We start from the raw sequence: 26,835 nt of genomic DNA on the forward strand, positions 1-26,835 counted from the left end.
GCAGCACTAAAACTTCTTAAGGAAAGTTAGCTAAAATCACATCAAACTAACAAGACAAGCAACCAAAACACAATACTTAGAAAATTGTGGGTCATAATAAACAAAGCCTTAAAAGACCAATATCATCCATGACATGCCATTCAGGCTAAAACAAAGGAAATCACAGGGATTCCCATGAAAATGTTCTATGGGCAATAAAAACAACCAAAACTGAACAAAGCATCGAAGCTTACAAGCCTTGAAGCCTTTAAGCAATAAACAAAATGTGTGCAAAAGTCAGAAGCCCTTGAGCTTACCTCTCAAACACCTCTGACTTGGGGGGCTGATGACGGGGGTAGCCTAAGGAAATAATAAAATGGCTGGAACACATTAACGCTAAAAAGGTTAAAAGGTTAAAGGCTTCGTTTCCCGCCCAAATTTATGTAAACAAGTACGTGAACAGTACCCACGTGCTACAGTACGATGTCAACTCACTGATCAAATCATTGTTCCCTCTGAGCAAGGGACATGCTCAGATAAAGTATTATTATTTTAATCATGGACCAACGGTCCAAAGCTTCCCGCCCACAAAGGTCAACCCTCTAAGCGAACTGGAGGTCGATTAGTTTGTACACTGGACAAAAGGCTCAGTCTCTCCTTCTATATAATGAGAACTTAGCCATAAACAAGAACACACCAAGATCTGGGCAGAGCACACACTCCCTGATCTTATTTTCTTCCTTGAGAAATATGCTCTTAGCTTATTTCTTTCTTACTTCAATAGCTTCATAGCTTCACCAAGAACATTATTCAAGAACCGATCCCAAACATCACGGTTCTTGATCCTCGGTGAACTATAACAATCAACAAAAAACTAGTGAACCTTCTTCTACGTTTTGCAAACGTAGAGGGACACCACGACCTGCGTTAGGTTAACCTGAACCCTTGAAATTTGTTAACCTAACCAGTCCATTCACTATCATTGGTCTTATCTTTGTTGTAGCAACAGTTATGTTGATTTGAGTTGGTTTTTTTATCTAAAGGTTAAAGCTTCATTATAAGTTGGTAACCTAATTGATTATTACTTGATACATGAGGGAGTTTGTGGTCGAGTAGAGAAATGGATGTCATCATGAATGGGGGTAGGGAGTAAAGCTCACTCACGAGTAGTATGAGCTAATGGGTCATAAGAGAATGGAACCCGGTCTTAAGTATTTAAAATCTAAAGCTTGTGTGTAAACATTCTTGGCATTGAGAAATTGTTTGACACGGTACTATTTTGCGTAAACATAGTGTTTATCTTGGTATATATCAATATGAATGCGTGTATGAGCCACAATATAAGTTTAAACTCAACAAATGAGTTAAAGAGTTGTAAGCGGTGCATAACATGTAACTGGGCGAGCTTAGGAACTAACACGTTGAAGCACACTATACACATTGCTACATATGAAGACAAAATTAAGTAAATAATAAGCAAGTTTTATAACTGACCGTTTTAAGCCAACTTAAAAAAAATTATTGAGTAATAACTAGAATCTAGGATTCACAAATGTTCCATTTGGTTTACTTAATTTTAGAAAAGGTTAACATTTTATAAAAAAAAACTCTAAACACTGATACGCTTGATGAACACTGAGTAACTTAAAAAAGAAAACAAATAATAATAATAATAATAATAATAATAATAATAATAATAATAATAATTTTCTTAGTGACTTTAGTAGAACATTTGAAAAGGTTGATTATTATTTGGTAAGAGTTTATGTAATTTCATATAGTAAACCATACAAGTCTATAAACATATATTTTTACTCATCGAGTTTTGAACACTTGAACCTGAGTCCTATAATGAAAACATAACTGGTTTTTAGCGATGTCTAGATGCAGTTGTCCTAGGGTTTTCATAAATTTTATACCAACAATTTTGTGGACTCTAAACGATGTAGTTATGTGGACTAATTTTAGCAAAATTCTAGATGCAATCGTATTATGGTTTTCAAAAAAGACGGCAAACAACTGCACAATGATTACTAGGTTGAAGCGTACGCACTAAAAAAACTGAATCGAAAGCATGGATATGAAAGAAAACACACACTAGAGGCATCTAGGTGTCCGTTCATCAATGACAACCTCGAATACTGTATACTTTTTTATATGTAAAATCGATTCAAAACTTTATTTTTAACAAGGCATTATTGTATCATTCCGTGACTAACTCCAACATGATTTGGAACAAAATATTAGGTGAGGGCATGATCTTTAACTTTTAACACATACCGAAAATATAAGAAAACCTCGACCCACAAGAACAAATCAATAAACAAAACTCGTATTATATTAATAGAAAATACAATCTATTATTAAACATAAATTGGCTTGTAGGATGTCCACTAATATAATTTAATTTAGTGGACATTATGTCATGAAAATCAATTTAAATAAATGTGGTATAATGACAAATGCTTATCAACAAAATTAGAAAGGAAAAGAAGAGACCAACCTAATTTAAAGATGCAAACAATTTCTAGAATAATGAAGTTAACTTTTCGTTACTCTGTTTAGGCATGCTTAAATCATAATATTATATTCTTCATTTCGTATTCGTTATTTAATGTATAACTTGTTATTATGAAAACTCGAGAGAAGCATTTTTAAACATCTTTTATTTTATTGTAATTATAAGATTAGTATTATTATATATATGTGTGTGTGTGCGGGCTTTCGAAGTTACATATATGTGGAACGAGTTTGAAGAGTTACATATATGTGAAACGAGTTTGAAGGATGAGCATTGTAAGATAGGCTTCATTGTACTTTTAGGTTGTAGCGCCTTAATCTGGTCAAGAAAAATGGTTGAATTGCAACGAGGTGAGCCGAGTCTTAATCCTCGTCCTTTGTTTGGGCTAGGGCTTCCTAGACGTGATCGTGTTTAAAGTGATTAAGTGGACAGATGTTTTGGTTTTGTTGGCCTAGGTGTTTGTTTTCATGGTTTTGACATTTCTTACAAAGACATAATTTTTAGGAGGGGAGGATGATGCACGAGCATTTACGAACTCCCATGTGGAATTCGGGCGCGTCATTAGGTTGGGAGCAAGAGTTGATCTGGTGGAGCATTACGATAGTGTTGGCCACTCGAGCATGGAAGTCGCCGGCAAGGGCTAAAGGAACGAAGAATTTTTATAAACTACGTGAAATTTAATTTCCTATTTATTTATTAATTTATTTCCTATTTGAATTAAGATCATCATTTATAAGTTAGAGATCTAGGGTTTTTAGGTTTTTGTTAGACTTGTTTGTTGTTTCTATTAAATATCGATTAAAGCATTCGAATTTCAAAACTTTTGATTAAGAATAGTCTGATTTATAGTATTTATAATGATTAACCTAATATAATAATGATATAAATGAACAAAATTGAAATAAATTATGAGAGTAATGAATATTAAATTTAAATAAATTATTTATATTTTAAAGATAAATAAATATAAATAGATTAACCATATTTTGTTATTAATATATTTGATGATGGTACATGTCAACCTCATTATAAAGGACACTTGAACTAATAAATTGAGGACAATGGTCTGACTCAGCTTGACTATGACCATTTGATGTATTTGCATGTCTCATGTGTGCATGTATGTGTGTGTCAATTATGGGTACCCATGACATGTAGCATACTAATTTTGCTCATTGATTTGTTTATTGCCATTCTTATTGGGCATTATAAAAATAAAATAAGATAGTTATTATATTATTTCTTTTAAGTAGATGTAAGTTAGATCATTCTCTCTTTGATTAAATTTTGATTAGCATTATTTTAACATTGGCTTTATACCATTAAAATAACTAAAGCTCATTAACATGTGAGTATTATTACAAGATGACAATGTCACCCCCTCATGTGGGACCCGCCTGTCGTCGCTCCTCTCTTTGATATTGGTCACGGTTTTCTTCCACTTAACAATGTTGGAGATGGTTTTATGAATCAATTTCGTATGTAGCGTGTTATTATTATGTACTAATGTACTATCCGACATGAGATTATGAGGTTTATGTTGGTTTTGACATTTGTCATAACAACGGATCCATTGACGAGTGTGTTGCAAATACGATTATGATAACCAACACTACTCCATTCGAGGGTGATCCCTACAAACATTTCTATTACCAATTTGGTTACACTAACTGAGTCCACGACAATATATGACATAAGAAGTCAATCTCATCCGGTCCAAGCAAGCTTCCTTTTGCAGGGTTAAAACACCCAGAGGATAGTGTGTATGTTCATGGGTGATTTCAACATCGTGGCTACATATACGACCCTCGGGCTTTAGATGACCTACTACTCAGGTCTCGGTGTCATTTCTTGGTAAAAAATAGCGAACCCTAGAAAGATATATTCAGTTCCGGTTCCAATCAACCTTATTGTCTTATGAAGGCTTTTAAGCTTTAGGGGAATATCTAAATGTAAACCCATTATATTAATGGGCCTTTATGGAGGCTTGGCATTTTGGACCTACTATTATTTTCTTCTTTTAAATGGTGATGACTGATTGGTCCATATATATGAGTAGAGGTTTACAAAACCGGTTTTAAACCCAAATCGAACCGGTTTATAAACCGAACCGGTTTGGTCAACGACTGGTCAAAACCGGTTTGACTCAAACCGGTTCGCTTTATAAAGCGGTTTAGAAGCAGGATAGGCCGCCTGGTCACACCGGTTCAGTTCGGTTTATATACAGGTTTTCCTCAAACCGGTTCATTTTTTTTAGAAAATATTGATTCTTTTATATATAACACAAACCGAATTACATCTGGATAATGGGTAAGCGAGCAACAAGCTGCGCCGCTATCCCCTTTTGAATCGCAAAGCCTATTCTACTAAATATAAATCCTTGGTTCATCGGGCTCTGCGAGTCACTGTGGACCACCTTCTGCACCCGCTCCAAGAAGCGAACCGTCTCAGGAGCTAGAGATCCAAAAGTGTCGAAGGCAAATGGAATGAACACGTGCTGATTCTCCAAACACAATGTCTCATGCTTAGCAAACTTCCGAGACTCCGCTCTCAAAACTGCCTGTCCCGGTACGAAGCCACTGTCTCTCAGCCCCACCAACGGGGACACCCCAGTGAGGTCAACACACGCATGCTTACCCCCTGCCCAGCCAAACACAAGAACATCCGCAGGATGCAGGGTAGATCTTCCCTCACGCGGATCAGTCAAAAAGTTAAAAGGTGCCTCTTTCTTGGCTGAGATCCCGGCACGTCTAAGCACATCCCATAACACATCTCTAACCCAGTCATGACGATACTTGAATCCCGGCAATTCCTTACAGTGGAGGGCATGCTCACCGAATCTATCCAAACAAGTTTTTTTACAAATGGGGCATAATTCATCTGGAGGGAAAAGGGGAATCATAAGCCGGTATTTAAGGATGGCTCTGTATTCAACTGCCGACATCCGTTACCCAAGACCTTCAATGGGCACAACAGTCAAAAAATCCTGGGCATGAGCCCCCTTGAGACAAGCTAAAATTGCCTTTTGTCTCGGGGTCATATCGAATCGCTCCTCCAAATCATGTACGTGTTTACCATAAAGAGCACTCGCCAAGGTTTGTTGAGGTTTCTTGGGGGCGGTCTCCTTATCAGTAAAACCGCCTATATCAAGGTTCGGGAGAGTTGTTCCAATATTACCAAGTGCAAAAGAGTAGTCAGTATCTACCCCCGTAACACCAGCGTTTCGCATGACGTGGTCTTGCAATTTCCACGACTGAGACCTGGAAGCCACAAATGCATATGCGGAAACATCCTCAGCCGAGAAAATTCCTAAGCCTCCGCAACGCATAGGGAAGGAAGCCAACTCCACTGGAGGTCCCAAAATGCGGTCCTCCACACACAACAATATCTTCAATTGCCCCCCGCAGGCCCGCATCAAAGATGGACACAGCCTCTTTGACATGTTCAGGTTGACAGGTCCGGAGCCCAAACACTAACTTAGCAACCCCCATGCACGAGCGTAACAAAAGGAGCTCACTTTGGGGGTCCCTCAGGTCCGGTAGGCGTTTCATAAGTTCAACCGCCCTCAAAGCTCTTTTAGTTGCCAAAGACCGAATAAACCCTGCATCCCGACTAACCGCTCCCCCCAAAAGTTTAACTCCCATCGCAGGCCTGCTAATCTCTCCAGGGAATAAACCTGACACTTTCTTCGAATCTTCACATGACGGCCAAAAAACCTCTGTTTTTCGAATATTAAGCCTAAGCCCTAGAGACGCCCCCTCTGAGCGAATAATGCCCAACGCTCTAGAGACCTCCTCAGCCTTACCAATAATAGTGCCATCGTCTAAATACCAAGCATGGAAGGGCAAGGGACAGGTCCCCTTGCTGCACCCCAGTAAAAGACCCGATATGAGTATCCCCCACATATAAACGGGCGGGGTGGGCATATATAAACACTGGACCCATGGAAAGATGGATAGACATATGCAGCTAACTTCCTTGAGAAGGGTCGTCCGATCCACCTCGTTGAAGGCGTTAGAAAAATCAACAGTGAGCATAGCCAGGGACCCGTCAGAATGAAACGCGCTCAAAAATCTGTTAGCACTATGCAATACCGCTTCTGCCCCATTAGGGATCCCAACCCCGAATTGGAAATCCCCTAGATAAGCAGCAACCTTTTTCCCTATTTTACTCATGGCGACTTTCGACACCAATCTTCTCCAAATGGCCCCCACTGCGATGGGTCTAATTCCATTGTCAGGCTTCAACAGGGGGGTCAACGGTGCCGAAGCAATGAACTCCGCTAGAACTTTTGGACAAAGCCCCCCAAGCCACAAGTTGACAGCATCAGTGATGGCCTTTAAGAGCCCGGAGGTGGTCGGAGACCCCTGGCCACAGAAAGCGTCTAAAATATGTTCGGTTTTAAAACCGATTTGATAGATTTTAAACCGGTTTGGAAACTTGTTTGGGTGAAACTGGTTTTAAACCCAAACCGGATTGGTTCGGTTTGCCTAAAACGGTCCCAAACCGGTTGTTTTGTACACCTCTATATATGAGTGCATTGTTCAACTTTCTTCTAGTAAATGATTGATACTTTAGGACTTCAGGAATCAGGCCAAGTAAACCTATAGCACCTAGCCACTTAGAAATAGAGTTGCACATTGCTTGGATTACGATCGAACTTGAAAGCCTCTAGGATAAATCGACTTTTGATAACGATTTGTGAATGCATACAGACCGTGAGGGTGTTTAATCGGTTTGTGGGATACTGGTTTATTTAAAGAGAATAGGTTATAAAAAACTATTTCTCGGTGATTAGTTGCCCCATTATAGACGGCTAAAGGTGGGCAAAAAAACCATTTCGGGACCCAACACTGAGGTTACTACCCCAACTGGTTCCACCAATGCCCGGTCAAAACCCAACCCGACCTTACCCGATAAAAAAATGGTCAAATACCCGATCATGCCCGTAATGGTGAAACCTAGTCCTGAAAATACCCGATTTGTGCACAGTGCACCCATACAGACAGCCTTTGGTCGCATATATGGGCTTGGTGCAACATCTTGCGAACCCAATTCAATTCAGTAACAAAAGCCACTAAAAAAGATTTGCAAGTGATTGTCCACTCTACTTGTCAGTTTATACAAAGAACCCGTAACGACAAAATATTCAACAAAAGAGTCAACACGACACCATCAATTCCGGAAACGATTAGAGTGAACATGCTCCTATTGTTAAAGCATAAGGCGAAAAATAATTCTGTACAATGGTCTTCTTGGTGTAATTCCTATATCCTGATTTGCACCGTTACTTTGGCGGCTTGCTAGTACCATTTTCCTATTATTTAAATTTTTCATTCAGAATTTCACAAAATGAGGGCCCGCAAAGTTACCAATCGTCTTCCACAAACCTAGTGATCGGTGGACGATCGGTCGACAAAAGTCTTCATTCGTTTTGGCGTGCACCAAAGATTCAACCTAAAAAAGACATAGTATGAGAGCCTAACTATCACTAACATAATGTATGTGAATGATGTTATGTTCATCAGAGAATTGGACGATAGCGGATAGCAACATGATTAATATTGGCAAGGATCCTTAGATGCCTTCTATATCATTTGGGGATTGAAAGTGAACCTATACAAGAGTGAAGTTTACGCGATTGAAAGTGGAAAACTTTAAACGTTCCTCCATGAACCCGGTACCACTTTTTTGATGTACGCTCGTGATCATGACTGTTAACATTGTGCATAGGTTTTATACACTTCTTAAACCATGAGTTCTCTTCCGTTTTCATCCTCTACCATCATTTAGCCAATCGAGCAATATTAAACGACTTAAAAAACTCCTCATTCTGAGGCCCCCTAAACATTTTCGTTCGGTCACATTACGCAACACCACCCAATGAATTTTTGACTTCACCATTCCTGCATCTTAACAAGTTCCCTCGTATATATTCTAAGGCCTATAGGCTATATGGTCTTATTAGGGGCGTTGAGCATAGACGTAAACTACAATGCGAGACAACCTAATACTAATTTGACCAAAGTTAGGCAACCTCTACGGTCTTGTTTATTCTGTGTTTTCCTGCTTGTACTATGGCCGTTCGCAGCCTCGTTTATTTTGTTTGTGTCAAAGTACCGACAAAAGTAAACCTATTTTACGCTAGCTAGTACGGAATTATTGATATGTAATTTCTATACTGTTTCAAAAGAAACTAAGAGCATATATAACATGCAGTTTCATAGACACTTAAAACAAGCATGCACTTTATAATCCTAACATAATTCAACAAAAGGATATATTATATATAATAACAAAAAGGTTCAAGAATCAAGACTGTAACATTTTCTTGCCTTGAGTTATTCACGCGTTTGATCAAACAGTGGGTCGGCGTTCAAACCCTGTCCCAGGATCCTCGGTGGAAGGATTCACATTAAGCCCGGTAACCATTGCAGACGGTGGCCCTCTTCGACACCGCTCCTGCATCTCATCAACCTTATCCGCACTCCCTGAAAACAAAGCTTCCACGGAACCATCCCGTCGGTTCCTAACCCAGCCTTTTAAACCCAATTCCGTAGCATTCTGCACGGTCCAGTCCCGGTAAAACACCCCTTGTACTTTCCCCTTAATAATCACACTCACCTGGAATCAGCAGCAAATATATCAATCAATCAATCAATCATGCCCAGTAAAATCCCACCGACAGCAAAGCTATAAGTAGGGTCTGGGGAGGGTGGGATGTAGGCACACCGTACCTCTATCCAAAGGAATAAAGAGGTGGCTTCCAGAGAGACCCTCGGCTCTAAGTACATGTGTATGAAGCAAAATAAAGGAAAATAAAGCTAAATAAAGGAAATCAAAGTTTAACAGTTATATAAAAACTACTACTAATTATAATAATATTAATAATAAGATCAAAGTTTAACAGCTATATAAAAGCTAATAATAATTATAATAATAATAATAATATATGTAAGGGAAATACCATTATGGTATGTGGCCTAAATAAGTTAAGTCTAAGCCATAAGGTATTCAATTCTCTCTAAAAATCCTTAACTTTAATTCTACTTCTCCACGAATTCCTATCCTCAACCATGTCCTCGGAAAGGTTTAGCTCTATCAAATCATGCCTAATCCTCTCATCCCAAGTCAATTTCGGTCGTCCTCTACCCCTCCTCCCCTCTATAGTAATGTTTTCAACGGATCTAACAGGATTCGTCGTCTGTCTTCTCTTTACATGTCCAAACCATCTCAATCTCCACTCTCTTATCTTGTCTGCTATGTTCGCCACCCCTAATCTCTCGCGAAACACAATGTTTCTTATTCGGTCTAGCCTTGTGTGCCCACACATCCAACGTAGCATTCTCATTTCTGCTACCTCCATCTTCCGCACTTGTGCCTTCTTGATGGCCCAACAATCTGTTCCATATAACATTGCAGGTCTAACTGCCACCCTATAGAATTTTCCCTTTAGTTTAGTCGGGAAACTCTTGTCGCACAATATACCTGTGGCTGCTTTCCATCTACACCATCCTACCTGAACTCGGTGTGATGTCCAAAATTTTCAATTAGGCTTAGGGGTGTGATATTATAGCACAACACGAACCTAACACGAAATTCATGAGTTCGGGTTCAGATGAACTCGTTTATTTTATATTTTGTTTTTGTATAATGTGTTTTATGTAATAAACTAAATTGGTTGGGTATGTCAAGCTAAAATTTGAAACTAAAAAAATAATAATAAACCTAATATTTTATAATTAAAATGTAATTGTTTAAATAAATTTGTAATTTTTTTTTTGTAAAAATATAAATTCAAAGCATTAATATGCGAAAACAATAAGAAAAAAATTCCAGGTCAAACGGGTCGTGTTCAGGTCAACCTGCGAATATGTGGGTCGTGTTTCAGTTCACATGTCTTACACGATTTTTGGGTTCAACTCATGTTTGGGTTAGAGTCAAATTTTCAGGTATGTGTCGTGCTGCGTCCGTTAAGTCCTAGGGGTGCAAACAAGCCGAGGCGCTCACGAGCTACTTAAGATCGGATCGAAAAAAAGCTCGATATGAGCCGAGCCTGAGCCTTGTGTTGGAAGATCGTTTAGGGCCTAGTGTACTTTTTTAAAAATTTAATTCTTTTGGACTTCTATGTAGGGGTGTGCAAGAAACAGAAAAAACCGATCCGAAACCAAAATAATCCAAACCTGTCGGGTTTTTTTAACCGAAATAATGGTTCGGTTTTGGTTTTGCATGTAATAAATACCGAAAAAATCGAACCAACTTCCTAATTTTATATTTAAGTAATTTATAAGAATATAATAAATATGTAACTCAAAATTCTTTGCTCAAATGTATAATAGTCTATTAGCTAATAATTAACAAAATTACTTAACCGAAATTCATTATTTTTCGGCCTAAAATTTCAAGTTCAACAAGAAAAAACCGAAACTGAACCGAAAACAAAAAAAAAACGAAGCCGTAGGGTTTCAAAAAATAAAAAAGCCGAAGTTTTGGTTTTCAGTTTGGTTTTAGCCTAAAACCACACCACGGACACCCCTACTTCTATGTATTAATTTCACAATGTATAGACGAGCTTAGGCTCGTTAAGGTTTTTATTTCAAAAAGAACATATAAAACGGTTAAAAATGTATATAATATAAAATCACAAACGAGCCGCGCACGCACGAGCTTAGTGGAGCCTCTTCTCGGGTCAGCTCGTTTAGACCGGTACCGTTAATAAGCCAAGAACACGACGACCCAATTAATTATTTAGGGTCTAATTAAATCACAATTGAAAGAATTAGAGAGGAGGATAGAAATAGAGGTAACCGTTTTAATGGGTGAATCTGATGGAGGAGCAGATGACGATTGAGAAGACATATTATTAATATTAATGGGTTGAGATCGGAGTATTGAAGGATGAGGATGAAGATTATTAGTGGGTATTGGAAATTGGGTGAATCGTTTGGTGATTTGATTGTGATTATGATAATGATAATATCGTAATGGGTGTAAATGTAAATGGTTGTTAAATGGAATGAGAGATTTGAGTGTGGTTGCCAACACTCCTTCTAGTTTTAAAACCATGGTTGAGTTGATGATGGAATACATGTTTTCAGAAGCCTGATTCGGTTTTTGTGGAGACAAAACAAATGGAATAATTCATTCTACGATCTTCTAAGTTTTAACATGAAATAGTTTAATAAAATTGATACCTTTATAATTTTCTATGAACTTCGTGCCCGATTGTTGCGGCGCAGCTTGTTGCCCGTTTGCATGCCATTTTATTGTAATCGTTTTAAAGAATCGATATGAAATTTGTTGTTGATATAAAAAAAAACGCCCTGCTTGCGGTGCGCACATATAATGTATATATGTGTGAACCCTTGGGTGTGCAAAAGTAAAATTGCACTAATTTTGACGTTATTTTACTAATCACGTGAAAATAACGTTAAAAGTGGCGGAAGGTTAATCAGGCATCATGTGGTGGCGTTGATAGCCGAAAGACAAGGGCACATGCACCAATCAGCCGGTGTCCCGATGATTGAGTGTTATGTGTCTTATGTCCAAGGCTTGATTCAAAACTACTATCGAGCCGGGGGTCTCACCGGAAGCAGCCTCTCTATCCCTATGAGATAGAGGTAAGGCTGTCTACATCTTACCCTCCTCAGACCCTATCATAGCATTGCTATTGGTGGGATATACTGAGTACGATGATGATGATGATGATGATATAAAAAAAAACTTACTGATTAATGAGGTAATATTTAAAGCTTTTATAATTATTGGGCTGGAAATCTCGTGTATTACACGGATTGGACAATGTATTATTTAAAAGTTAAATATAGATCAATATAGAAACTATATAATCATCAGAGAAAACTTACCGATTCTCACGTCAGATGTTAATTGCACGAGACTCTCTCCTGACTGTGAGACTAACAGTCTTTTATTCTTAACGTGTAGCAAATCTAATATATCTTAAATAAAGGCCCGCTTGAGTGTCATAATGGTACTACGTCTTCCATGTAGCAAGACCGTCAAATTATTATTATCATTTTGAAAATATGGGTTTCGACTTTGTTATTATGAGATTCAAAAATTTTGAATTTCGAAACTCTTTATAAAAATATGAAGAATTTGACATGATAGACTTTTCATTGATATTTACATGAAAACGAATTTTAAAATTTTAGTACAAATTTGAAAGTTCAACATAATTATACTTGGTGTGTGAAAACTAAGAATATTTAAAAAAGAAAATGTTAAAAGTGGATGGGGGTGATGGCAAGTGAAAAAAAAATCCTAGACACCATGTGACACCCAGGGTATTTGTTAGGGGCTGTTTGGTTCATTTAGATCCGAATGAGTCAGATCTGAATGAGCATCTGTCGCATTCAGCAACATCAATATGTCTGAATGATTCAGACATAATTTTAACCATTCAGATGTTTTTCTGTTTGGAATAAAACAGTCTGAAGTCTGAATAAATCAGATGTTTACATCTGAACGGTTCCATTCAGATGTAAACAAACAGCCAATGGTTTTAACCACACTGACATTAACATCCACCATGACAACACTTTTGTAGGCTAGCCAACGTTAAATACCGCGTTGTGCAGGCGTTATTTCCCGGCGTTAGCTTGGGCGGTAACACGTTAACGAACGAAGGGGAAACGAGGGGGCATTATGCGAACGTGGTGGCGGCTTCCAACGTGGAAGGGGTATAAGCATAACTCCAGCGGCTTTATACCACAACACGCAACCTTATAAGTATAGGAAGATGCATGATTAATGATGGGGTTACACCACCCATATTCCACATCCATAGACATAACTGCAACAAAAGGCCAGCATTGGCCTGAAGGTAAGCGAGCCACGACACAAGCCAAGTTGCGACCTAGAGCAGAAACCCACGAAGTGAACGCAAAGCTATGGTGATCACGACAAGGAAATACCACTAGTCAAGCACAGTGACACAAGCCCGATCATGTACCGAGTACAAAAGTCCTTTAAGAGGCTCACAACTCTAAAATACCTTTTTATTAATTCATTACCAAAAAGAGGCTAGTCCTAAACAGACGCGACACGTCTCCAAGGAAACATAAGGAATGAGAAGAAGCCATATAAACAAGCATCCCAATGGTTAGAAACGAAAATAATCAGGTTGCATGTCACACCCCGACCAAAGGCGGCGGAACATGCCGAGGTGTAACGATTGCCCATAAGCACATGACACTATTTAAAACGACAATATTTAATAAACTCATTTTATTTCACAACATCGAAAATGTCACATAACGAATATTCATAAAAAAAATACAACAAAACATAGCAAATAAATATATTGTTCATTTTGCTAATATCCTAAAGGTATTTGTGACGTTTTTCTCCACAAGCTTCATAATCAACCTAGATGCAAACCTGTAACATTTCATAAAAATAAAGTTTGTCAACACAAAGGTGATTGAGCAATTCATAGATTTGAACAATATGTATATAATAAGAAAATCCACAATCTTGCATACAAAACAACAAATAAATAGCAATAATTTGTATAATATGAGGTCGCTAATTAGAATACATTAGCGGCACCGTCTATAAGAGAATACCAAATAGATTCGGATTTCTTGAGGTCGTTAATAAGAATACATTAACGGCACCGTGCTATAAAAGAATACCAGATGGTTCACGGATATGTGAATTAACCCTCCAAAAGCGGTAAACACATAAGCATATAATCATGTAAGCATAGAACACCAAATCAAGCATTTATTTAAGTAAAGTATACAATAACGTTTGTGGTTTAAGACTCAAGTATAAAGCATTTAATTTGAATAAGTACGAAATGTCACCACTAAAATGAAAGATAGAAAACGGGGTATGAAAGTACTCACATTCAAGTAATAAACTTAAAAGTTGATAAATTGGAGATTTGCCGGAACGACGGGTTTAACGTATGATACCTAAATAAAAGAAAGTCTTGGATTTAGAAAGGTTGTCTTGAAGATCTTTAAATAAAATAATTGTTGCAAAAAGTAAACAATTAAAGTTCAAGGTTTAAAATGTAACTATTTAAGAATTTATATTAATAACCCTTTCAAAATGTAAGTTTGCTCGAAACCGGGTTAAAGTATCTAACCTTAATATTTACTTAAACAATGTTAAGTAATAAGGTGGGAAAAATGCTAAAATGCAAGTTCCATTGGGCTAAAGATACTAAAACGGGTCTTTAACGAGTGTTCGGGTTGTTGGTTTGGGTCTTGACGAATGGTCAAACCCAAAGTCAACTTTCCAAAATATTAATTGTTATGAGATAACTCACAAAAACTTTATAAGACTTAACCAAGTATGTAGATCTATTGTTTTAGAACTAACAACGTACGTTAAGCGAGTGTCGCTTTTGTCGGTCCAAACTTTGTTATGAGATCAAGTTGGATCCAACATTTCCAAGTACTTAAGAAAATAATAAAAATCAGTTTGTAAACTATTTTTAAAGAAATATACAAGTCTTGATAGCTAAAAACACAATTGTGTGTCTTAAGCGAGTAAAAATCGGATCGGTTTGGTTTCCATCTCACAACAAGTTCATAGATGGATTCCACATACCCATATATCACAGATCTTGTATAATAATGTACAAATGAAAATATTTAACTTCTACAACTAAAAAAGTCAACAACAAGTCTTTTTAACAAAAGTTCGGTTTGGTTCGGTTTCCATCTCACAATGAGTTCATAGATGGATTCCACATACCCATGACTTGTAAATGTGACCAACAACTAAAATGAGCAGAAGTTTAACATAAATAATATGTGCAAGCAAGTTATGTTAGTGTATATATATCAAGAACACGAAGTCCTCCATGAAGCCTTGCCTTACGAGGTCCGAAACTTAACCAACCGAAGTCGGAGAAGTAACTACCAAAGGTAACAAGGGGTGTGTATTATTATATATATATGTTGTACCACCATATTCAAGTGTTAGTAATGTTAGATGAACAAGTTAGAATGAAAGACTATAGTTAGTTTGACTTGAGAAGTCAAACCTTCAAGAATACATAAATAAACAACCTTAAATCTATGGAGGATTTGAAAGAGAATTTGGAGTAAGAGCAAGTGTCAAAATGAAGGAGATGGGTGTGTATATATAAGGTAAGGGTCAAAGCTTATTTACAAGGTTCTCTTTTATGTTTTGCATGAAAATAGATTGGTTAAACAAACAAGCAAAGCACAAAACAACAAACAAAAACGAAAATGTGTGCAGGTGGCCCTAGACGCCGCGCGGCCTCCCCTTGGCCCCGCGGCACGGCGTGCCAGGGGGGCAGCTCATCTTTTGTGGTTCGTTTGTGCGTCCGGAAGTTCGTTTTTGATGTAATTTGCTCGTTTTAAGTCCGTTTTCAAATCCGTAAAAGAGGTTTTTCAAATTATACAATCAATCAATCAATCAATCATGCCCAGTAAAATCCCACCGACAGCAAAGCTATAAGTAGGGTCTGGGGAGGGTGGGATGTAGGCACACCGTACCTCTATCCAAAGGAATAAAGAGGTGGCTTCCAGAGAGACCCTCGGCTCTAAGTACATGTGTATGAAGCAAAATAAAGGAAATCAAAGTTTAACAGTTATATAAAAACTACTACTAATTATAATAATATTAATAATAAGATCACAGTTTAACAGCTATATAAAAGCTAATAATAATAATAATAATAATATATGTAAGGGAAATACCATTATGATATGTGACCTAAATAAGTTAAGTCGAAGCCCTAAGGTATTCAATTCTCTCTAAAAATCCTTAACTTTAATTCTACTTCTCCACGAATTCCTATCCTCAACCATGTCCTAGGAGAGGTTTAGCTCTATCAAATCATGCCTAATCCTCTCATCCCAAGTCAATTTCGGTCGTCCTCTACTCCTCCTCCCCTCTATAGTAATGTTTTCAACGGATCTAACAGGATTCGTCGTCTGTCTTCTCTTTACATGTCCAAACCATCTCAATCTCCACTCTCTTATCTTGTCTGCTATGTTCGCCACCCCTAATCTCTCGCGAAACACAACGTTTCTTATTCGGTCTAGCCTTGTGTGCCCACACATCCAACATAGCATTCTCATTTCTGCTACCTCCATCTTCCGCACTTGTGCCTTCTTGATGGCCCAACAATCCGTTCCATATAGCATTGCAGGTCTAACTGCCACCCTATAGAATTTTCCCTTTAGTTTAGTCGGGAAACTTTTGTCGCACAATATACCTGTGGCTGCTTTCCATCTACACCATCCTACCTGAACTCGGTGGGTCACATCACTGTCTAATTCTCCATCGCTCTGTACAAATGATCCTAAATACTTGAACTTCGTTACCTGTGGGACCACCTGCCCTTCAGTTGTGATCTGTGCGTCTTCATTGTCGTTTATCCCACCAAAATCACAGTGGAGGTACTCCGTCTTAGATCGGCTAATCTTTAAACCTTTTGTCTCTAAGGTTGTTCTCCACTCCTCAAGCCTCATGTTTAGATCTTGTTTTTTCTCAGCAAGTAACACAATATCGTCTGCGAACATCATGCACCACGGGAGTCCCCTGAATCGACTTTGACAACTCATCCAAGACTACCGCAAAAAGAAACGGGCTCAACGCTGACCCCTGGTGAAGACCTACCTCTACAGGAAAGAAATCAGTATCCCCCACTGGCGCACGGACACTTGTTTCACTCCTGGTATACATATCCATAATTATCTCTATGTATTTCCTGGGCACTCTTCTACCGTCCAAGCACTCCCAGAGCACCTGTCGTGGCACACTGTCGTAGGCCTTTTCTAGGTCAATAAACACCATATGTAGATCACGCTTCTTCTCCCTATACTTTTCCATTAATCTTCTTATAAGGTGTATTGCCTCTGTGGTGGAACGCCCCGGCATGAAGCCAAATTGGTTGACCGTAACCTGAGTTTCTCGTCTAAGTCTAACCTCAATCACTCTTTCCCATAGCTTCATAGTATGACTTAGTAGTTTGATTCCTCGGTAGTTATCACAACATTGGGTGTCTCCTTTGTTCTTATAGATAGGAACTACAACGCTGCTCCTCCACTGGTCTGGCATCTTACCTGATTTGAGAATACTATTGAACAGAGTAGTTAACCATATGACTCCTTCCTCCCCCAGACACTTCCACACCTCGATGGGTATGTTGTCTGGGCCAACCGCCTTAGACCTTCCCATCCTCCTAAGTGCATCCTTCACCTCTTCTCGTGTGATCCGTCGGCAGTAGCAGTTATTCGATTGTTGTCGTTGAAAGTTTGTGTTGTCATGTTCTTCTTGGTAAGCTCCCCCATTGTTAAAAAGATTGTGGAAGTAGGTTTGCCATCTTAGCTTGATGTCCTGCTCCTTGACCAGTACATGCCCATCTGTATCTTTTATGAACTTCACCGGTCCTAGATCTTGCCTTCTACGGTCCCTGGCTTTGGCAATCTTAAACATAGCATGTTCCCCCTCTTTTGTTTCTAGACTTTCATACATCCGTTTAAAGGCCTCCTTCTTTGCTTCCGCCATTGCCTTCTTCGCCTCTATCTTGGCCGTTTTGTAGTTGTCCCTCAATTCCACTCGCTCCTCCTCATTCGTGCACCTCATTAGCTCCCTAAAACATCCTTGTTTGTCCCTTATCTTGTCTTGCACTGCGTCATTCCACCACCAAGACTCCTTATGCCCACTTGTCTTTCCTGTTGTGACCCCGAGAGTCTCCTTTGCTACTTGGATGATCTTTGTCTTCATAGCTTCCCATATATGAGTTGAGTCCCCATTTAGTCGAGCCCGCGTATGCAGTATGAGTTTATCCTTAAACAGTAGGAGATTTTCGTCCTTCAAATTTCCCCATCGAATTCTCGGTGTACCTTTCTTCTCTCGAACAGTCAGCTTATTTCTGAAGGCTATATCTGTCACTAGTAGTCGATGTTGAGTCACAACTGCCTCCCCAGGTATGACTTTGCAGTCCTTCCACCAACGTCGGTCTCCTTGCCTCATCAAAAGGTAGTCAATTTGCGTGTCGCGTCCGCCACTGCTAAAAGTGATTAAATGAGAATCTTGTTTCCTAAAATAAGAATTTATAATACCTAGGTCATGTGCCACCGCAAACTCTAGAAGATCTGTTCCGGTCTCATTCCTATCACCAAAACCGAAACCCCCATGTACGGCTTGAAAACCATCGTTAGCCTTACCAATGTGTCCATTAAAATCACCTCCTATGCAAATCCTCTCCCCCTAGGTATGCCCCCTACCACTGCGTCTAGGCAATCCCAAAATTCTCTCTTTTCCTGATCCCCTAGGCCTACATGAGGCGCGTAGGCGGAGACTACTGCCACTACTTCCTCTCCTAGTACTAATTTCAACACCATAATCCTGTCATTATGTCTTATCACCTCCACCACACTAGTGTGTATTTCCTTAGCCACTAGAAACCCCACTCCATTTCTAGCTCCATCAGACCCCGAGTACCACAACTTATACCCATTACACTCAGCCCCTCTATGTCCTTTCCACTTAGTCTCCTGGAGGCATGCTATCTGAACCCTACGTCTTTTAAGCACATCTACCAATTCTAGCAACTTACCATTTAATGTTCCCACATTCCAAGAAGCCAAACGCAATATACGCTCCCTATCTTTACTCTTTCCTACACCCCTCGTTTCAAATTATACAAATGGGAACAATTTGGTAACATAAAAATCCAATATTTTATATATCATGAGTTTCGGTTTACAAAACGGGTCGGTTTACAACATAAAACAATGCATATACGAATATAAACAAGACCCGAAATTGACGAATGTCACATTGCATGCCGATAAACTAGTAACAGCCAAAGACCCGCACCATTACATCTTAGGCAGTAAGTACATATCAGAGGCATCACAGAGTAAATTCAACTATAGGGACAAAGAGCATTTACGGTCTGCGAACCATCTATGCACCAAAACGAATGTAACATCTTATATAAGCATGATTTGTCCGAGAATGTTGGCTGCAGGTTCAGTGAAACTGAACCTCAAAACCAAACACCCCGAAACAGAAACTCGGTCTAAATTGTTTTGCAGCACGAGTTGGAGAGGAGGAGGAATGTCATTGCATCACCAACAAGACGAATACGAATTGGGTGAGTCGCCATCTCGCATTCTTCCAGGACTCTTTAGTCTTTTGACCGAAACTCTTGTAGCAACAACTAACATTAACATAATGCTTCAGAAAGACCGATCAAGAGTCAAGACTACCTGGTACTAGTATGGTCATGGTCCGGTTTGGCAAAAACTGGATTCTTGGTACCAATGTACCATCCAAGTTCTAAATCCAGTCATGCATTTTGACTTTTATGTTCAATAATCAAGTTACAAATCCAATATCTGTATATTAAGTATTAACTGTTTAATTACACAACATTCAAATATCTCTCTATACCCCCCATAACCACTTATTTTACCTCTGCACAATTATTTGCTCCAACAGGTTCTCTTAAGCAATTAGATATTGCCATTACTGCAGCTTCAACAGATGCATCCTCTCCCTGTTACATTTTTTAAAACTTATTTGCTCCATTTATAAAAGAAATTCAACAATTAACGAAAAACTTCATAAAACTGTTTTACCTTCTCTTTCCAGTAAAACATATTTCCGTATTTCCCAGCCAAACGACTCCAAAAACTACGCGGTATATCCAAATCCACCGTCTCTCCCACATTAAAGTTCAAAATATTACCTGCTCGAGATTTAAATAACATATCTTATTCGTCCAAAATAATAAACGAGTGTTGTGTATGAAACAATTACCAAAAGTAGGATCAGCAACAAAAACAATGGTTCTATCATCCACTTGCCAGAAATCTTTAATAGCTAACCCTGTATATGTTTAACAAATTGCAGAATTAAGTTAACATGATCATAAATAATTTTGATACAAAGTTTATACACGAAGTCACATATTCATACTTAGCAACTGCATACCAGGTGTATCAGGGTAGTTCTGAGCTAGAACTCGGAGCTTGAATCCGGTATCTTTTTCAATAGAATCAATCTCCTTTGCAAGTCTTTTCTCCTAAAGTTATGTCACAAAAGATATTAATAAAAATTAAAACTCTTTACATCAAACAACCAAGTTCTAATTTTACGAGTTTGGATACGTTTGATGCCAAATTGGTGGTATATGTGTTGTTTTCTGAATATGCAGTGCTAACTCGGTTAAAGAAGAGCGAACGGTACCTGACCGTCTGAGAGGAATCCTGCAACATCAATAACCGTGGTGAATTGTTTCGGAAGTAATTCTGGCTTGTTAACTCCAACTTTTGCCTCAGCAAATCCAACTCCTACATAGTTTAGGACTTATGCTCTGCACACTGATTCAGAAAACAGAAAACAAAAGCAACTCCTAACAAGTTCATATTACTAAAAGGCCAATGTATGCAAGCGAGCTGAGCTGGTTGAGATCGGATTGATAAAAAGCTCGAAACGAGCCTCAGATAAAGCTTGTTTAGTTATGGAGCCTGAGCTTGAGCCTTGTATGGGAAGCTCCCTTATCGAGCCTCCTGTATTAATAAGTTTTAACTCTTTTGGACTTCTGTGTATTAATTTCACAGTGCACAATCGAGCTCGAAGTCGAGCAAGCCTTGGCTCGTTTAAGATACCGCACACGAGCTCGGGCCGAGCTTAGTGTCGTCAAGGTTTTTATCATATGTATAAAATAATTAATAAAACATATAAATTAATTCGTAAATAATAAACAAGCTGATCCCAACTCGAGCTTGAAAAAATGACTCGCAAGCCAAGCTCGAGCCTAGTTGATCTCAGGCTCGGCTTGGCTCATATACAGTTATACACCTCTAGGCAAATGAATCGTAGATCTAGCAGGATTTTCAAGTGAATCAATACTATTAATATGAATCTACAAAATTGCATAATGAACAGACAAACATTAATGAACACAAACGTACGTAAACAAGCGTTCATGAACACATTATCGAAAGTTCACAAACACAAGCAACAAACATTAATGAACACAAACGGACGTAAACAAGCGTTCATGAACACATTATCGAAAGTTCACAAACACAAGCAACAAACATTAATGAACATATGCGGACGTAAACAAGCATTCATGAACACATTATCGAAAGTTCACAAACACAAGCAACAAACATATACGGACGTAAACAAGCGTTCATGAACACCTTATCGAAAGTTCACAAACACAAGCAACAAACATTAATGAACACAAACGGACGTAAACAAGCGTTCATGAACACATAATCGAAAGTTCACAAACACAAGCAACAAACATTAATGAACATATACGGACGTAAACAAGCGTTCATGAACACATTATCGAAAGTTCACAAACACAAGCAACAAACATATACGGACGTAAACAAGCGTTCATGAACACATTATCAAAAGTTCACAAACACAAGCAACAAACATTAATGAACACAAACGGACGTAAACAAGCGTTCATGAACACATTATCGAAAGTTCACAAACACAAGCAACAAACATTAATGAACATATACGGACGTAAACAAGCGTTCATGAACACATTATCGAAAGTTCACAGACACAAGCAACAAACATTAATGAACATATACGGATGTAAACAAGCATTCATGAACACATTATCGAAAGTTCACAAACACAAGCAACAAACATATACAGACGTAAACAAGCGTTCATGAACACATTATCGAAAGTTCACAAACACAACCAAACGAGCATGGCATCTGTTCATTTGTTAAACGAACAAACATAAACGAACTTCCCGCCGAACAGTTCGGTTCGATTACTGCTCTGAACTAAAAGGCAAATGAACTGAAAATCTAGCTGAATTTCCAAGTGACTTAATACTATTAATATGAATCTACAAATTCAATTAATCTAAGTAATATGAGTAAAATTTACCTCAATTACCAGAAGATAATTTCAATTTTGTTACTGTATACGTACCTGAAAGAGTTACAGCGAGAGCTAGGGTTCCGGAGAGTGCAAAACTCAGTGAATTGGATTTAAATATAGAAATTAATCGATCAAATTCGTTTGATTTAGGCGTTGAAACAGATTGATGTGAAGATGAAGATGATGCTCCGGTAGCAACTGCATTAGTAAAATGGTTACGAAATCGTAAAGAGTGAAGTTGAAGAACCGCCATTGTTAATAATAATAATAATAATAATAATAATAATAATAATAATAATAAAGCTTATGCTGGAAATTGTATGCTTAAAGTTTATATTATTATGTTTATGGATAGAATCATCACCGTGGACATCTCTGGAATCATGCAATAATTTAAAACGCAGCAATAACCCTTTTAAGTTTAGCTTTCTCATTTTTCGTCATTAAATTGTACCAAGTTACATTTTGAGCACGAACTGAAAAAAATGTTGATAGCTGCTAGAATCGCATAAAATACTTATGTTTAGTGAGATAACATGTACGCGGCTATGTAACCATCTTTTGCATAACACTTAAAGCAAAAGATACAAGTGTATTATGCGGTTCTCACAGATATTAATATTTTTTTGTTTTTCATGTGAATGCCTACTTAAACGTCTAAATATTTGGCATTATCAACCATACCCAATAGGCCAATAGTACCGGTTGTTCTTTTAGACCTTTACTTGGGGTTGGTTTTATGATGTGAGAGATCCGTATTGAATCGATAGTCACATAGCATACTAATCAAAACCTTGGGTAAGGAAGAACAGGACCGAAGTATGACTCTGATGTAATTATAACTATTGAGTATTATGTTAAGAATGTATGATTTTTAAGTTTAACTGGTCAATTTGTCAAGGTTTAAATAACTTTTGGTATTGCAGATTACAACAATCGACTTCAACAGATTAATTCTCTATATGTTTCGAACAATTTTTGACCCATGGCGAGATAATTGCTAACAGTCGAGGCAAAAGTAGCAAAAACTTTTGTATGGCAAGTTAACGGATTGAATAGATTACTTCAATACAACCCTGTTTATTATATCAAATAACTTAAACTCTAATCCAAGCACACTTAAAATTGCATGGCAAACAAAACTCCTTTTATACATTTATCTAAATGAGTCAAATAAATGGCAGCCTGGAAACGAGTCATCAAGTGTAAACATGTTAAAAATTTATCATTAACGGGTTCATAAATTGTAATAAATAAATTAAACAGGTCGTGTGCAGCTGACTGGTAGATGCTAGGGCTGAGTACGGTTCGGTTCAGTCCGGTTTTTAGGGTAAAATCGAAACCGAAACCGAAAATTCGGTTTTTTCATATATAAAAACCGATCGGTTTCGGTTTTTTCGGTTTTCGGTTCGGTTATATTCGTTTTTTTTTTATTTTTTCATGTTTTGTTTTTTTATTCTATTAATTGTTTTATGCAACTAGTTTCTATGTACAAAAATAAATATTAACATTTACTATTTCTTTCACAAACTCTAATTTCTCTTACAAATCTATTGAACCGACAAACTCCTAATTTGTTTCGGTTGTTGTCGCATATGGCTTAGTATAAATATATTTAACAATCATTTAAATTAATTATTTTAATATACCAAGTTAATCGGTTCGGTTCGTTTTTTTTTTGGTATTTTTGAAATGGGTAACCGAACCGAAATTCCGGTTTTCCAAAAAAACAAAAAAAAAACCGTCGGTTAATGCTTCAGTTCTGTTTTTTCGGTTAGTTCGGTTTCGGTTCGGTATTTTCGGTTTTCTGCTCACCCCTAGTAGATGCTATCAAATATGTTTTTTTTTCATTCCAATATTTAACTGGTTGACAATCGACCATTTTATTAAACAGGTTAACCAACTCAACTTGAACTCGATTTGTTTAATAACTCAGTTACTAACATTTCTGGTCAAGTATGTTAGGCCACTTGTAGCACCAAGACCATATACAACCATACTAATGATATGCTAAAAGAAGAACAAATTCGAAACAAGATAATTGTAAGTACTGCTTGCAATCAGAAACAGAAATATTAATTCAGAAGTAAATTATGGCCAGAGCAGTCTCACATGGCTTACAACTTTTAACAGAAACCACATCATATTACCAAATCCTTACAACTTTTGCCACAAATGGTGAAAACCTTACGGGAAGTAAACTGGCCAGTTGAAGTAGTAAGAATCACGAGCCGCTCTGCTCCAGTTCTCATTCCACTGCAACCAAGCAAACATAATCAAATTAATCTTAATTTAACAGTAGGTTTATATTTCATTGTTCATCCATATACATACCGAGAACTTATAATTCTCTCTCTTTTGCAGCGCCTTCTTCCAATGGTATTGCTCAAATAGCATCGCGTGATCATGCCAACTAAAACATTAAAGCGTAAACTATGTTAAAACAATATTGGCAGAGCTTAACTAACTTGTTAACATTCAATGTGTGCAAAAAGAATTTCATTCAACGCTAATATTTAGATACATTTTTATGGCACCTTTTGTTCAAACAAGATGCTTATTCGCCCACAATCTTTATGCTCAAATGCTCAGCTTAATGACTAAAAACAACATATATTGCTTTAACTCTGTTTCATGTAAATAAGGTAAAATAACTTGTACGAATATTTCGCATTAGGCTGTAAACAAACCAAACCGAACAAGGCCTTCTTCATGTTGGTCAGTTTAGCTTTCATCAGACAAGGGAACGATTCACGAAACGCAAAACAAATAAAATGTTTGTTTGTGTTTGTTCATTAAGAACATTGTTTGTGAACGAATCACAAACACAAACGAACGAACACAATAAACGGAAACAATGTTCAATTTGATTTGGCTAACCGAGAATGGTCGGTGTCAACGGTTCGAACCGTCTTCCAAGTTTGACTTGGTGTTTGTTTTAACATTCATTTTCATATGTTAATTTTACATATAAATTAATCACATAAAACACATATTTTAAATTCATAGTAACTAATTTAGCTTAAATCTACATGATAAGATTAGAACAGTCATGAAAAGTGCTAAAAACCTTTAATGAACAAACGTAAACAAACAAACATAAACAGATATACACAAACGGAAACGAACACATTATATAGCGTTCAAAAACACAATTGAACGAACTCGGCTTCTGTTGTTGTTGGTTCATTTAGTTAATTAAACGAAATTCCTTGTTCATGATCATTCATCTATTAAACTAACAAACATAAACAAATTTCCCGCCGAACAGTTTGTCAAACTGAATTCCTTTAGAGCTATGCTATCGATATCGCCGATATATCACTGATATATCGGTTATCGGTCCCTTGGCGATATATAAATCGATATATCGGTTCAGAATATTGGTACCGATATTGGACTAATATTTGACCGATATATCACAGATATTCTTGATATCAGTGTTTTAAGTCTTGATTATCAACTTTTAGTGTTCAATGTTAGTGTTTCAAGCCTTAATCAATTCTTACTTGCTACGATTGTTAGTGTTTTGCAATTTGTAAAAGATTAATTTGTTAATGGTAGGAGACTATACTGAATTATTAGTGTTAAATCGTTATATATATATGAATTTTACTTGACATTAAAAATAACCGATATCTCACTGCGATAACCGATATCTCAGATATCGGTTGTTGACCGATATCCGATATTTTTCCGTATTAACTGCTTAGCTTTAGAGCCCTATTCCACATAATTTACACAAGTTTTTAAAACTAAAGCTTGGCATGATGTTCATTAAGCATGAAGCAACAGCATCGTATTCGATCAACATAATGTAATAACCTAGACCTACAAACTTAACAAACTTATAACACCTAATCAAATCAAATTAACCAAAACTAATACAAATATTAAACATAAATTAAATAAATAACAAGAAGCAATTGATTGATGTGTATAGATATATGTATATATATACTTGTATCTATTGGTGGTTTGCCAAATGTAAGGATGAGACCAAGTCCAAGCAGAGAAGGCGATAGAACCGATCCAAATGCTGAAGAATTTGTCTGGACCGGAATGTGGAACCCCCGGGTCACCTCTGTATGCGTTCCCGAAATATTTCTCCATTTCTAACTTCTGATGATGATGATGATGATGATGATACTCTGCTACTAGGGTTTTGGTTTGGTTTTATCTCGAGTTATCCGCTAGCTTCTCTTATCTCTTCTGAATTGCAGTCTCATCCCTTATGTTTTTTGTCATTTTCGTTTTTACCCTCATGAATTTATAGCTTTTATTTTGCTCAACTCTCGTTATCCTTCCGTTAATGTTATAAGTTAGGATAGTTTGGTATGCAGGAAGCCACGAAGGAATGACAGTAGTAATGAAATAACTTATTGTGAAGAAATGAAAAAAATATTTTTTGATTGCTTAATAGAATGAAATCA

General features: G+C 37.4%; 2 protein-coding genes across 2 annotated transcripts; both read right to left on the minus strand.

Moving 5' to 3' along the window:
• Positions 1-19,861: 19,861 nt before the first annotated feature.
• Positions 19,862-22,655, minus strand: LOC143605809 (thylakoid lumenal 15.0 kDa protein 2, chloroplastic-like). Its single transcript, XM_077081790.1, has 6 exons — positions 22,454-22,655; positions 20,720-20,823; positions 20,465-20,555; positions 20,291-20,359; positions 20,110-20,219; positions 19,862-20,027 (listed from the first exon to the last, which is right to left on the minus strand). Exons 1-6 carry the CDS (start codon positions 22,653-22,655, stop codon positions 19,935-19,937), a joined length of 669 nt encoding a protein of 222 aa, XP_076937905.1. The 3' UTR covers positions 19,862-19,934.
• Positions 22,656-24,373: 1,718 nt separating this feature from the next.
• On the minus strand, positions 24,374-26,523 carry LOC143605820 (uncharacterized). Its single transcript, XM_077081798.1, has 3 exons — positions 26,364-26,523; positions 24,737-24,815; positions 24,374-24,658 (listed from the first exon to the last, which is right to left on the minus strand). Exons 1-3 carry the CDS (start codon positions 26,513-26,515, stop codon positions 24,590-24,592), a joined length of 300 nt encoding a protein of 99 aa, XP_076937913.1. The 5' UTR covers positions 26,516-26,523; the 3' UTR covers positions 24,374-24,589.
• Between the last annotated feature and the right edge of the window lie 312 nt (positions 26,524-26,835).

Source organism: Bidens hawaiensis, unplaced genomic scaffold (genome assembly GCF_021521415.1).
Source record: "Bidens hawaiensis isolate Kalapana, Puna unplaced genomic scaffold, B.hawaiensis_p1.1 tig00002123_1, whole genome shotgun sequence".
NCBI lineage: Eukaryota > Viridiplantae > Streptophyta > Magnoliopsida > Asterales > Asteraceae > Bidens > Bidens hawaiensis.